Genomic DNA, 15,340 nt, shown 5'->3' on the forward strand with positions numbered 1-15,340 from the left:
CAGAATGAGAGTTCCAGTGATTTGCCCAAGACCATATAGCTAGTAACTACCAAGAAATGGGATTTAAACCCTGAACTTTTATTCCAGAACTCTTAAAAAGTTTTCACTTAAATATGCTGTCTTCATAAACATTAGAAACCTAAGCAGTAATAACTCTGCCCGTTGCAATTCCTGCTGCTTATACATGTACATGAAAAAACAATCATACTTAAAACATTTTTAAAAATTGTATCAAATCCAACTGTGATAACATTTCCTGCGTGAACATGCAAGTCTCAACTTGTATCAAGAGAAAGTTTTTGTACTAAAAAGTCAGTAAAGCAAAATACTTTATCTAGTGCCTACGGTGCAATATAATGACGTTAGACCAGTATTGTTATTTTAAAAGACAGTAGGAAAATAGCTTATCAAATTATCTTTAGGTAATTCAGTTCAGGACGTATGACTTTGTTATAAGTTGGGGTTACTTAAATTCTAGCTTTTCATTGAATTTGTCGTTTAGTTTTTAAAATGAAAAGTCTCCATTTTCATTTTATGTGAAATAGATTTATTTTAAAAACTTTTCCCAAAAATAACATAGTAATGTAAATTTGTTTTTAAAGAGGGTGATATCTTTTATTCCTTGTAAAAGCATTTTACCTATATTCAAATCTGGATATGATTCAGATTTTCGTTTCTAGTTTGAAAAAAATGACTTCTGTGACTATTGTTTCTGCTCCTTTTTTCTTTTCAAATCTTGGGAATGCATTACCATCATAATTATAGTCTGAATTTTACTTTACCTTTGGGTGCTCTATTTTTTAAACAAATTCTGATTTTAAATACTTTAATCCAAATTGTGATTTATACCAAGTTTATTTCTAGACTTTTTGTCCCCAGCTAAGATCCTGCCCTCTCCCAAAAAGACCATTCTGGATTATTTAAGAAAATCAACCTCCTTTCAGACTTGCCATAGTATTTTAAAAAATATAGTTACCTTTTTCTTGGTTTCATTGAGCTTTAATATTCTCAAACAAATCTCAGAAAGAAGATGCTGGTTTTCTTTAATAGAAGTACATATTGCTTCTTGAAAGGCATTTTTATTTAAAGTTGGTTGGGTAAGACAAATGGAACAACTAGTTAAGCTCATTCCTTCTGTACTTATTTTTAACTTCAAAGCTCCTAGTTTTAACCTCTGGTTCAGTCCCATCTTACTAGATTTAAGTGGCTTTTGTTTTGTTTTTTTTTTCATGCAGGTTCTGCTCATTAATCACCACGAGTGTGGATCTGAAGAAGAGTTTATTACCTCTCTTTTTTTGAGTATGTTTAACTTCAGATACACACAACGTAGCCTCTCCTTCCCTATTAGATTCTTAGAAGGTAGTTATATTTTTATAGTATCCTTCTTGTGACTTTGATAGTTGTGATCAATAAGAATAAAAACTATTCCTTACATATTGGGCTACTGCATGCAAATCAGTTCATTTAAAACCTCCTGGAGGTCTTTGGCATGCCAGACATAAAACCATGAGTGTTTGTTTGTGGAGGTAACGATGTTCCAAAGAAATTTAAGACTTTAATTCTCTTATCAAGAAACTGGGTGAGTTATCCTTTAGGTTCTGGGAATCACTGACCTTAAGGGGCTTGCTTTTGGTGTGTGATTTTTTAAATTAATTTAAAATGGGAAATGATAAATTAGAAATGCTATTGTGGTATTAGATCTCTGAATGAATAGTAGAGAGAAATTAGCTTGTATTATACCTATTATACAAATTACCTGATTTATCATGTCTTATTAAATATTAACGAGCATATACTTTTCCATGTCTGTAATTTTTAGACACATTGATATATTTTTCTTATTGTACGTGAATATGATGTATGAAATGTGATAAATAAAATTAATTCTTCTATATATATATGTCTAGGGTTGGAAAAAAGAAAGAATTCTAGCTGAATATCCTGATGGCAGGATAATAATGGTTCTTCCTGAAGACCCAAAGTATGCCCTGAAAAAGGTAAATTTCCAGTGAAATTTCACACAGAATGAATAGTATAATTTTGCAGCTAATTTTAAGAGTATAACATATTGCTGGCAGAACACATTTAAAAACCAATTCTGAAAACAAGAAATAAGCATTTAGTCACAACCCAACTGAAAAATTATGCTTTAACTTTGTAGTGTATCTAGCATAAGTGAAATGAATTTTTCGTGGATTGATTGATTACTGTCTCATATTACCAGTAATTTGAGTGATGGTATGAAGGCATAGTAATGAATAATGCCACATAAATTATTTCAAGAATCAAAATTAAAATAAAAATCTGAATCATAATTTGTAAAATTAAAATTAATAAATGTCATTTTATTCTGAGTAAATTTCTAAATAAAAGCTTATTGCAGAAGGGGATCTAGTAGTAGGTCATAGTTATCCTTAAGTTAAACATGAAGTAATCATAATGTTAAGGTAGAAAATAAGATATATTCTGACTTATAAATGTAATGGAGAAAACTTAAAATCCTCTGTGAGCCAGATTTTAGTCCAATTTAGGGTTCAGAGAAATGAACCAGAGAGATAATGAAGTCTGGAACCATTTTATTATATAGAGTACCCTAAATGTCAGGAGACCATAGGACAAACTTATTTTTAATGAATATATTAATTACATTTTCAAATAATATACTCAAAATGTTTTTCCTCCAGATGCTTTTTCAGAAGTACCTCATAATGTAAAGCAATGGGTCTGATCGTTTTATCTGAAAAAATTAATTAAACTAGAGTGTTTTCAACATATCTAGAAACACAAGGAAAGTAGTTTATTTACTTTTCTCAGGTTAATAGTTGGACCTCTTTAAATTTAGGAATACTTCACCTGAAAGGGAGGTTGAAGAAAAACACTTTGAACCTGTTATTTGAAAATATAGCTAACATTCCACTTACAGATCCTTGAACAACGGTTGGGGGAGGCAGTGTTAATCTACATATAATTCGGTGTGCTAGGTTCCTCTGTATCTTCGGATTCAACCAACCACGGACCATGTAGTACTGAAGTATTTACTATTGAAAAATATCCATGTAAAAGTGGACCCGTCCTGTTCAAACCTGTGTTGTTCAAGGATCATTTGTATAAGTTTATCCTGTGGTTCCTGACTTTTCGGGTACCCTGAATATATAACTGAACAATCCCTGTTACTCAAATAAGCTCCCATGTTACCACTGCTGAACAGTATAGACAGTAGTATTTAGAATGGCACATAAACCTGTCTTGTATTTGAAACATTGATCCTTGCACAGAAACAAATACTTGTTGAATTAATGTTGGATTAGTAACTGACTAAATGAAAATTAAATTATGGAATTTTTGGAATTCCAACTGTTATCATTTGGAAATGCACAGTGGGTACTTTGCTTTACTGCATGTGGCGTCCGTACATTTCTTACCAAGACTCCACAGGAAATTCTAATTTCCTCATTTTTTTCATTTCTCAGGACAGACTCTTAGTAACCTACAATTCAGTATGTTACTGGTTGGTAACCCATAATAGGTTAAAAATTAAAATCTAAGGAATTGTGAGTCATTTGCCTTTAGTAACTGAGTCAGGTATTGTATTGTGGGGTATTGTTCTAGGATTAGGAGGACTTGAGTTTTCATCACTGAATAAGGGATGTATTACATGGTATTCTGCATGTCAGAGGTGTGAGTACTTAACCCTCTTAGGTGTTATTTGCATTTTAAACTTAGTGTCACAAATGAATGTTTATTGGACTGAATATTTGCAGATTATTTTTTAACTGGGGAAGGAACTAATGTTTGGGTGCCTACAAAAATCTTGACTTTGAGAACCTATAAAAGTTTGAGCTTACCGTATTTGACCTTGACCACAATTCTAGGAGGTAACAGAAAGAAGCAGTCCGATGCCATATTAACATTATAGGTTCAAATCCCAGAAATCCCAGCTCTTTGGTTCTAGGTGTCCCATATCTGACATGGGAAAGTTACTTTTGAATTTTATTTCTTCTATATGCAAAAGAAACTGTAAGCCTCTAAGAGGTGTTGGATTTAAATGAGATAATATTGATAAAGTGCTTTGCATAATGTCTGGCCTATAAATGGTTGATAAGGAGTAAACATTTATGTCTGTCCTCTGTGTTCACCTGCATTTTACTGATGAGAGTATTCATTAAGCCTTGCGAGGAAGAGAAGTGTGGCTTGCCTGGCGAAGATTCCAGTGAAGTTCTCTCCAGTACTCAAACCCATGATCCTTCTAATGGGAAGTCTTTGTTCTTATTACCTATTGTAGGAGCTCTCACTCCTGTTGTTCCCAGACTGCTGGGCTTGACATTACTCTCCATTCTTTCCTCCTTTTGCAAATTGGTCCACAGGGCTTGAAAAACATTTATTGGTCAGGACAGTCATTCAGAAGCACTCTTCAGAGGATATCCTGCTTGGAATAATATACTCAATTTATTGAACTGAAATAGTATATTTTTACATATATAAAATGCTTTTGTTATTAAAAAAAATATTGTTCTTTATTTGGCAGGTTGACGAGATTAGAGAGATGGTTGATAATGACTTAGGTTTCCAGCAGGCTCCACTAATGTGCTATTCCAGAACAAAAACACTTCTCTTTATTTCTAATGACAAAAAAGTAGTTGGTTGTCTAATTGCAGAACATATCCAATGGGTAAGTGATTTTTAAAGAGTGGTCGTATGTAGTATGGTGTTTAAAGAGTTACAGGAATAACATAATCCTGGTAAATTTTTCAGCGTTTTATGTAAGGAAGAGTATGAATGCAAGAATTCCTGTGTGTAATTCTTTACTACAGTGGAGTTGTATCTTGCATGGGAATTAGTTTCTCAAGTCAGTATAAAGTATAAGAGAAAAATTCTGTAACTCAAAAGTACTATTAAATTTTGTTCGGGAAGTTTCCTTGTTGGCTGCTAACGTAATGTCTGTCTCAGTCCCTTCAGCGCTGGAATAAATCAAGGGTTGGCAAATTACAGCCTGAAGGCAAAATCCAACCTGTTTTTTATAAAGTTTTATTGTAGCACAGCCATGCCCATTTGCTTACATATTGTCTGTGGCTGCTTTCACACTACAAAGACTGAGTTGAATAGTTGCAACAGAGGCCAGGTATGCTGCAAAGCCTAAAATACTTATTGCCTGGCCCTTTATGAAAAGTTGCGCACTCCTGCAGTGGATCACCACTTCTTTGGTTGAGCTCTAGATGAGGACTTGGCTTGATTTAAGAGCCAAATTGTGCAAAAAAAACAAACAATAGTATCTTTTAGTTGCCTGCAAGTGGATGCTTCATCATAAAATTTTCTAATAAAGTACAAAGTCAAAACAAATCTGCGTGAGTTAATTTCCATACGTTAAGCTACATTAAAAAAATTCAGCCTGAAATTGTGTAGTTTATGAATCTTGCTGTTTGTAATTACAGATTTGATTTAAATAAATAGCTGACAAAGTAGTTTGGAGATACAAATTAGATATAAAATGACTAACTCATAGAAGCTTGCCATACTGTAATTGAGTTAATTTTTGCATAGTACAAATTGTGTGGGTTTATTTTTTCATTGCAGTGGATTTATTCTTTGCTTTATCATTTATCCACTTGATAGGTCCCTGAGTCTTGATTGTCCCACTTTTAAGAGATATCAACAATGTCATGCTTGATTTTCCTGAATGCCAAAGTGCTTTCAGTGTGTATTGAATAACTGTTGTGTGTTTAAGGATTGTCCTTAGCAACTCACCCCCCTTAATTTCACTCCAACTAGCATGATTTATTACTCCTGAGGAGGGTTAATAGTAAGATACCGACTTGAGGGAAGTATCAGTTTTTAGACGAAATTGATGATTGAAACAAATGAAGTTAATTAGATGAGGGAAATTAAATATTTGAAGTCAGATTTGCACAGAGTGACAGATATTTGCAAATTTTATGATAGAGCATTCTTACATCTGTTTGGCAAATGACTAAGCATTAAAAGAAATTGCAGACATCTGTCTTGTTTTTGACTGTTTCTTACAGTGTTTTGTATTTGGTTGTTGTTGTTCACAATGAATGTTCTTCAGTAAACCCTTGTAGTTTTCTGGTTTTTTTTTTTTTTTTGGCTGTGCTGCGTGGCTTATGGGAGCTCAGGTCCCTGACCAGGGATTGAATCGGCCATGGCAGTGAAAGCGCTGAGTCCTAACCACTAGACTATCAGGGAACTCCCCACCCTTGTGTTTTTTAAATTTTTATTCTACCTAGTTCCAAAAATGACTTGTAGCAGTGTTTAGATTAGAACATAGTTGTGTAATATTTGCTTGTTTGTTCTTTGTTAACTCTCAGTTGTGTTGTCTGATTGTTTTAACTTGTGTACCACGTCCCATCAGAAGGCTAGCCATGTCCCTTTTTGGCCACTAGACTGGCAGAAGAGATGTTATGTTTTCTTAGAGTTTTTTTTTTTTTTTTAAGAGGTAAGAGTATAGGGAAAGGACCTTTTTAACTCTTGATTCCTCTGCCATCCCTCATCCTAGTTCCTGCACAGCTGTGAACCCTAGAACTATGGCAGCAGGCCCGGAAACAGTTGTGACTGCCAAGTTCTTAACATGTCCTTTTGCTGGTCCTAGGATATGGGAGGTAGAGAAAATTAGCATTCAGTTCCTATTATGTGCCAGCTGTGATGGCAGGCTGCTTTGTATATATTTCCTTATTTAATCTCAGCAGTTCTCTGAAGGAGGTGGTGGAGAGTTCCAATTTATTGGTAAGGAACCCAGAGCATAATTAAGTAACTTTATCTCATGGTCACGTAACTAGCGAGTTAGAACAGAATGTAGATCCAGGTCTGTTTATTTCCTAAAATGAGGGTGAAAGCGTAAGTGGTTCCCATAGTTTGTTAAGAAGCCAGACAAAAGTAGTGACCTCCTCACTAAGGTCAGTACTAGACAGTTGCTTAACAATATTCCCACTTTAAAATTCCCGCCCCTCCAACAATGTCTTTGTGTATAATGGGGTCACTTTGCCGTGCAGCAGAGACTGGCACAACATTGTAAATCAACTCTGCTCCAATATAAATAAATAAAGCTTAAAATTTCCCCCTATTTTGCTACATATAGGGCTACAGAGTTATAGAAGAAAAACTTCCAGTTATCAGGTCAGAAGAAGAAAAAGTCAGATTTGAAAGGCAAAAAGCCTGGTGCTGCTCAACATTGCCAGAGCCTGCAATCTGTGGGATCAGCCGCATATGGGTGTTCAGCATGATGCGTCGGAAGAAAATTGCTTCTCGCATGATTGAATGCCTAAGGTAACTTAAATGTAATTCTTCAAGTCATTTTCAGTAGTTTAGGATTTAAGCAGAGTTTTATAATAAGAATGGCATTTAGGGGCTTCCCTGGTGGCGCAGTGGTTGGGAGTCCGCCAGCCAATGCAGGGGACATGGGTTCGTGCCCCGGTCCGGGAAGATCCCACAGGCCGCGGAGCGGTTGAGCCCGTGAGCCATGGCCGCTGGGCCTGCGCGTCCGGAGCCTGTGCTCCGCAATGGGAGAGGCCACAGTAGTGAGAGGCCCGCATACCGCAAAAAAAAAAAAAAAAAGAATGGCCTTTAGTTAATCTTAAATGTGTAACCTTTATATTAATTTAAAATCTGCATAAGATTGTCAGTATGTTGGATCTGTGAGTGCTTTTTATGTGAAGTTAACCTGAGGGGGAAGAAAGCACTATGGGTTAAGTATTATTAAACCATTTTAACTTTTTTTAATTTGCATCTATGATATCAGGCCAAAATAACCCACTTATTTCAAATTGCGTTCAATATTAGAGAATCTTAAAGATAACCAAAGAAGTATGGGAAATTTCTTGGGAGTTCAGCTTTTGGGAAAATTTGTCTTAATTTAAGAATAGTATTTGTAAATAATCTAAATCTCTTAATAGTTTTTCTTCTTGCTTTTATTGCTTGATTTTTAATCAAAGGTATAGAGGAAAAGATTCAGAAAATTACATGTTTTTTGCTCTTTAAAGCATCTTTGCTAAAGGATTAATGAAAGAGGTTTAAATTAATTATGCAAATGAGGTTTTTTAGGTTGGTCTCTTGTGTCTGTTTATTCATAGAATACCTGTCTACTACTACTTATAGGTATAGCTTTCAAAATAATCCATTATTGTTATAAGTGAGTTCCTAAGACTCTTAAGTCGCTTAGAGCCTAACTGTGTTTCAGGTCTCTCTCCCTTATTTTTGTTTTATCAATGAATAGTGATCCAGAAGGGCTTAGATCTACTTACCCTTCTCTTGACAAGAGGCAGGTCTATTTTTAGCTCTTTCAGAACTAAACCTGGAAAATGCAGCTGATTAAATAATTGTCCTAAATGAGGGTATTGTCCCTCCTTTAAATCTTGTAAAACTTAGGTCTTGTCAAAACCATAAGATGGTTCTAGTTTATAAAAACATAAAACATTGTAGTCATTGTGTTTGTTCTGTGTGATACTGAGATTGCCACTCTAAGCTTCCTGTTAAAACCATAGAGGTTTCTAACTTTTTTCATTTATTGTTCCTTTATGTACCCATCTCACCTTGTTACGATTACAATATGAAAATTCTACTAATAGTCTATATCCTAGCAAAATTTAAAACATTTAAAAATAACAGCTTTATTGAGATATAATTACATAGCACAAAATTTATCTTGTTTTTAATTAACCATTTTTTCTTCCAGTTTTATTGAATTATGATTGACATACGACACTGTATAAGTTTAAGGTATACAACAAATGATTTGACTTACATACATCATGACATGATTATCACAATAAGTGCAGTGAACATCCATCATCTCATATAGATACAAAATTAAAGAAATAGAAAAATTTTTTTCCTTGTGATGAGAACTCTTAGGATTTACTCTCTTAACAACTTTCATATATAACACACAGCAGTGCTAATTATGTTTATCATATTATACATTACATCCCTAGTACTTATTTATCTTATAACGGGAAGTTTATACCTTTTGACTGCCTTCATTGAATACCCCCTCTCCCCAAATCCCCACCTCTCGTAACCATAAATCTGATCTCTTTTTGAGTTTGTTTATTTGAAGTATAATTGACCTACAACACTATGTTCCTGTTATACAACATTGTTTCCGTATTTTTATACATTTCAAAATGGTCACCACAATAAGTCTAGATACAGATATGTCACCATACAAAGATATTACGTAGTTATTGACTATATTCTCCATACTGTGCGTTTCATACCATTGACTTATTTATTTTACAACTGGAAGTTTGTGCCTCTTAATCTCCTGCACCTATTTCTCCCTCCGCCCCCCCCCCCGCCACCCTCCCCTTCCCTCTGGCAACCACCTATTTGTTCTGTGTATCTATAATTATGTTTCTGTTTTGTTATGTTTATTTGTTTTGCATCTTAGATTCCATGTATAAGTGAAATCATACAGCATTTTTCTTTCTTTAACTTATTTCACCCTCTAGGTCCATCCGTGTTGTTGTAAATGGCAAGATTTCATTCTTTTTTGTGGCTGAGTAATATTCCGTTGTGTGTGTGTTTGTGTCTGTGTGTATGTCTCTGGTTGTGTGTATACACACAGCATCTTCTTTATCCACTTATCTATTGATGGACATTTAGGTTGCTTTCATATCTTGTCTGTTGTAAATAATGCTACAGTGAACACAGAGGTGCATATATTTTTTCTAATGTGTATTTTTTTCCTTTGGGTAAGTACTCAGGGGTGGAATTTATATGGTCATATATGGGTCATATATGGCAGTTCTATTTTTAACTTTTTTGAGGACTCTCCATACTGTTTTCCATAGTGGCTGCACCGGTTTACATTTCTACCAACTGTCCATGAGGGTTCCCTTTTCTCCACATCCTCACCAAGACTTGATATTTGTTGTCATTTTGATAATAGCCATTTTGACAGGTGTTGTGAGGTGATAATACCTCATTGTGGTTTTGATTTGCATTTCCCTGATGATTAGTGATGTTGGACATCTTTCCATGTGCCTGTTGGCCCTCTTTTTGTCTTCCTTGGGAAAATGCCTTTGCAGATTCTCTGCCCATGTTTTAATCAGGTTTTTTTTTTTTTGATGTTGAGTTGTATGAGTTCTCTGTATATTTTGGGTATTAACTCCTTACTGGATATATCATTTGCAAATATCCTCTCCCATTCAGTAGGTGGCCTTTTTGGTCATCTTTTTAAAGTGACACTTCACTGGGTTTTAGTATATTTAGAAGGCTGTGTAACCATCACCACTGTCTAATTCTAAGACATTTCCTTCAGTCTCCCCAAAACCTGATACCCAATTTCCCCATTTCCTTCTCCTCCAGCTTCTGGCAACCAATAATCTACTTTTGTCTCAATAGATTTGCCTATTCTGAACTGTATTTTTTTTTAATGTTTATTTATTTATTTAGCTGCATCGGGTCTTTGTTGTGGCATGTGGGATCTTCATTGCAGCATGTGGGATTTTTCTTTGTGGCGCATGTTGTGGCATGCAGGCTCTTCGTTGTGGCATGGGCTTCTCTCTAGTTGTGGCGTGTGGGTTTTCTCTTCTCTCATTGTGGCACACGCTCCAGAGTGCGTGGCATGTAGGCTCTCTCATTGAGGAGCGCGAGCTCAGTAGTTGTGGCGTGCGGGCTTTGTTGCCCCACAGCGTGTGGGATCTTAGTTCCCTGACCAGGGATCAAACCCACATCCCCTGCATTGGCAGGCGGACCCTTAACCATTGTGCCACCAGGGAAGGCTGTGTATTTTTATTTCTCTTGGTAAATAGAGAAATACTCGCGTATGTATATTTCTTTTGGTACATACGTAGGAGAATTGGGCCATATGGTAACCATATAACATTTTGAGGATCTGCTGAACTATTTTGCAAAGTGGCTGCACTGTTTTACAACTCCACGAGCAATGTTACAAGGGTTCTAATTTCTCCTCATTCTCACCAGCACTTGTTATTATCTGTCTTTTTAGCCATCCTAGCGGGTATGAAGTGGTATTTCATTGTGGTTTTTGATTTACATTTCCCTAATAGGTAATGATGTTTGTTGGCCATTTATATATATCTTCAGAGAAATGCCTATTCAATCAATCCTATGTCCATTTTTAAATTGGTTCATTTGTCTTTCTCTTCTTGAGTTGTAATAGTTCTTTATATATTCTGGAGATGAGTCCCTTATCAGATATATGATATGCAAATATTTTCTACCATTTTATGATTGTCCTTTCATCTTCTTAGTATTCTTTGAAGCACAGAAGTTTTTAATTTTGAACTCCAAATTATATATCTTTTTTCCTTGTCACATATCTAAGAAACAGTATCCTCATCCAAGGCCACAAAGATTTAGGCCTGTATTTTCTTTCAAGAGTTTATAATTTTAGTTCTTATATTTAGGTCTTTGATCCATTTTAAGTAAATTTTTGTGTATGATGTGAGGTAGGATCCAACTTCATTCTTTTCAATGTGGATATCCAATTGTTCCAGCACCATTTATTAAAGAGACTTTTCTTTCCCATTGAATGGTCTTGCCACCTTTGTCAAAAATGATTGATCATAAATGTGAGGGTTTGTGTCTGGACCTCAGTTCTATTCCATTGGTCTCTTGTGCCGGCAGCCCACTGTCTGGAATACTGTAGATTTGTTGTAAGTTTTGAAATAAGGAAATGTAAGTTCTATAAATTTGTTCTTTTTAAAGATTCTTTTCACTATTCAGTGTCTCTTGCATTTTCATATGAATTTTAGGACCAGCTTGTTAATTTTTGCAGAGAAGCCCAGTATAGATCAATTTGGAGAGTAATGCCGTTTTAGCAATATTAAGTCTTCTGATTCATAAACATGGGATGTCTTTCTGTTTACTTAAGTAGCCTTTAATTTCTTTCCACAACGCTCTATAGTTATCATTTTTTAGGTCTTGCATGTCTCTAAATTTAATCCTAAGTATTTACTCTTTCAGTGTTATTGCAAATGGACTTGTTTTCTAAATTTCATTTTGAATTGTTCATTGCAAGTGTATAGAAATACAATTAATTGTTTAATATCGATCTTATGTCCTACAAACTTGCTGAACTCATTCTTTATTAGATCTAATAGTTATTTTGTGAATTCCAGAGGATTTTTGTATATAAAAGATCATGTCATCTGTAAAAAGAGATAATTTTACTTCTTCCTTTCCAACGTGGTTGCTGCTTCTTTTGCTTGTCTAATTTTCCTGTTTTAATAGAAGAGGTGTGAGCAGACGTAGCCTCATTACCCTGTTCCTGATCTCTGAGGAACAGTTTTCAGTCTTTTTTTTTTCCATTAACTTTGATGCCTTTTGATGCTCTTTATCAGGTTGAGGAAGTTCCTTCTATTTAGAGTTGTTGAAGTATTTTTATCGTGAAAAGGTGTTGGGTAAATGTTTTTAAAACTATGCTTTTTATAAGACAATTATTTTTAAGTTTCTAGAATATACAGCATTACCTAAAAAGTCTTTATTCAAATTTTATTTGACAGGTTTTTCCAATTTTAATGATTAAAAATAATATACTTTTTTTTTTACCCTTCTACTCCCCCCCCTTTTTTAATAGGAGTAACTTTATATATGGTTCATACTTGAGTAAAGAAGAAATTGCTTTCTCAGATCCTACTCCTGATGGAAAACTGTTTGCAACACAGTACTGTGGCACTGGTCAGTTTCTGGTATATAATTTTATTAATGGACAGAATAGCACCTAAAATAAATTCATGCCTGCAGTCCAGAAGACATCTACTGAAGAGAATGGATTGGTTGCTGACTTTAACCAGGAACTAGGGCCATTTTTATTACAATGAACTCAGGACTGGCAACAACTCTAAGGTTGTTCCATTTTCATAAAATTGGAAAAAATGCAGTAATTGCTTATTGTTGTTTTGTTTTTTAAAGAAGATATTTTATTATCTTTTACAGAAATTTATGATTGATGTATTTTATCTATAGTTATTTAGACATGTTTACATGCAGCAGATAATTGTTCATAGTGGACTGAAACTAATGCAAGGACTATGGTCTCAGTGATAAGTATATTTTGAAGTTCTTAATTATGGAAATATACCAGTGTAGCTTGGTACTGTATTTTTTTATATTGATCTGCTGATACCAGTTATAGTTTTAAAGATTGTATTTTCACAGAGTGGAAACCGATGTTTTTGCATTATTACTCACGGAGGGTGTGATGTTACCTGTTTAGGAACTCAAAGCTAATTCTTAAAGGGTCTGGTATATAATTTAAAAGAATCCTCACAAAAAAGCAAAGCTGAACTTTTTCTTCCATTTCTCTCTTTCCGCTTCTTAACAGCAGCAAAAAGTGGAAGGTGGAAAAGAATTGAGGCTTTCCTTCTTGGAGAGCTGTAAGTGACTAGAATTAGAATGGTACCCTCTAGTTTATTCTTTCATTCTGGTTTCACTTTTTAAAATAAATGGCAACTGGCACACTTCGGCTATTAACAGTCCCAAAGAGATTTATGAAAACCTGTGGAATAGTTGCAAGCTAAATATGGAGGACTTGGTATCTGCTTCGTTACTCCTCAGAAATACTACACTGGGTATATGCCTTCATTATTGGACTTCATTTTGATACTTGTCTATCCTTCATAGTGCCCTCTACTTTTAAAGGGTTTATATGTTGAAAAACTGCTGTGGCCTTTTATGACCTGTATATAATGTAGAATAAAATAATAAAATACTTGATAGCTTTTTCTAAGTGATAAATGTGATAATGGTGTATTATTATTGTGCTTTTTCAGGAAGTTTGTTAGTTTTGATACCTTGAAATAAGATTAAAACACTGGCTTCTTAAAAGGTAGTTTTCACCAGTTTGCCATAGGATAAGTATGTCAGTAACGTCTCCAAAAGACAAGATCCTAACATCAGAATTTTCTGCTCTTTCAAAGAAATAAAGAGCCATGGCCCAAGAATGAAGCACCACTGCGATTTAACATAGATTAATTTTATGAGCTGAAATTAAAACCAGCTAAAAATTAGGGCTTTTAAACTATGATTAACAGATAGGTATATATTTTATCACCCTTAGATGTGTGCTTTTAAAATTAATAGAGTGGTGTAGGGCTCTGTAGTCTTTATAGGGTGGAGTGGTAAGGCAGTGTAAATATTTCCCTCTGATCCATCATGATGGTCCAACTCTCAACACTGCTTTTCTCTTTGGGCTTGAGACTCTTCTAGTTATCCCTGGTCTCAACGTTTGCCTGACAGGGACTGTAATTTTTTAAAAACAGGATGAAATTTTCAGGTGTAGTGTAGATGTCCTAGTAACTGTTAATCTCATAATACAGGCGCAATTTCCATATAAGCAATAGTATGCTTCTTTGGGGAGCCAAACTTGGTGGTTTCAAGGGGACTTGGAAGTAGAGAGGCTATATTTATTGGTTGGTTTAAAGGTTACCATTACTAGGAAAATGGTTTTTCATGTTTGTATTAAAGACACAGCCCCTCAAATAAGTTTTACAATCTAGCTATTTCTCTTAAGAACAGAATTATTAATAATATTTAACACTTGAATGTTTGCCATGTGTCATACCTTGTGTTTAGTGATGCATTATTTTATTTAATTATCATGACAACCCCATGAGGTAGAGTTTACAAGTGAGGAATCTAGAACTTAGACGATAATTAAGGGCTTACAGTAGCAGTCTTTGTGAAAGATGCTGAAAACTGAACTAAACCTATGATGTGTGGGTGAAGATGAGACAGATGAACTCTGAGGAGATAAAACTGAAGAACTGATAGAGTTGATAACTGACCAGAGAAAGATCATGACAGGAGAATCTAGAGTAATTTTCATTTGGGTAATTGACTGAGAAGGGCATACTGGAGAATTAGGTTGGCAAGATTAGATGGGGAAGGATGCGCTCAGTTTTGCTCACAATTTTAAGGTGGTTGCAGAATCTCCAAGTGGAAATATCTATTTTGTATATAACTGAACATGTAGATCTAGAGTTTGGAAAAAGTTTGAACTAAGCAAATTTATTTAGTTATTTGAAGGTTTAGAAGAGATCGCCACCCTGAGGTTTATGAACTGAGAGGGTAGGAGAGAGTATTGAGGAACACTTGAGAATGCACGTGCAAGGGAAGAACCATAAGAGAGTGGTAGAAACCAAGACTCAAAGAACGGTCGACACTGTCACACCACAGTTGAAGGCTGAAGAGTGATGATAGAAGAACGGTCTCTATGGAGTGGTGGAGGCACTGGTGGACACAGTGAGTAAACACTAATAGCCACAGACATCGAAACAGGTTGATTCTGTAATTGCTGATTATATAAAGGCACCTGTAAATTTTTTCTCAGCTACCCTTGAATAGTTGTTGGTCCATTATA

At 34.9% G+C, this 15,340-nt stretch overlaps 1 protein-coding gene across 6 annotated transcripts in view; it reads left to right on the plus strand.

Annotated features, from left to right (window-relative positions):
• ESCO1 (establishment of sister chromatid cohesion N-acetyltransferase 1) overlaps window positions 1-15,340 on the plus strand; it is a 77,617-nt gene that overhangs the window by 58,310 nt on the left and 3,967 nt on the right. For 3 of the 6 annotated variants that reach the window (XM_029233307.1, XM_029233290.1, XM_029233297.1), the window contains 4 exons: window positions 1,908-1,997; window positions 4,526-4,669; window positions 7,091-7,278; window positions 12,557-13,928. In XM_029233307.1, coding sequence (XP_029089140.1) covers window positions 1,908-1,997; window positions 4,526-4,669; window positions 7,091-7,278; window positions 12,557-12,704 — 570 coding nt within the window. In that variant the 3' untranslated portion in view covers window positions 12,705-13,928. Of the gene's footprint in view, window positions 1-1,235; window positions 1,360-1,907; window positions 1,998-4,525; window positions 4,670-7,090; window positions 7,279-12,556; window positions 13,929-15,340 lie in introns of those variants that run through there. The other 3 variants (XR_003795187.1, XR_003795189.1, XM_029233318.1) reach the window with 3 other exon arrangements.

Source organism: Monodon monoceros, unplaced genomic scaffold, assembly GCF_005190385.1.
Source record: "Monodon monoceros isolate NGI ecotype Baffin Bay Population unplaced genomic scaffold, NGI_Narwhal_1 Super_Scaffold_1, whole genome shotgun sequence".
Lineage (NCBI taxonomy): Eukaryota > Metazoa > Chordata > Mammalia > Artiodactyla > Monodontidae > Monodon > Monodon monoceros.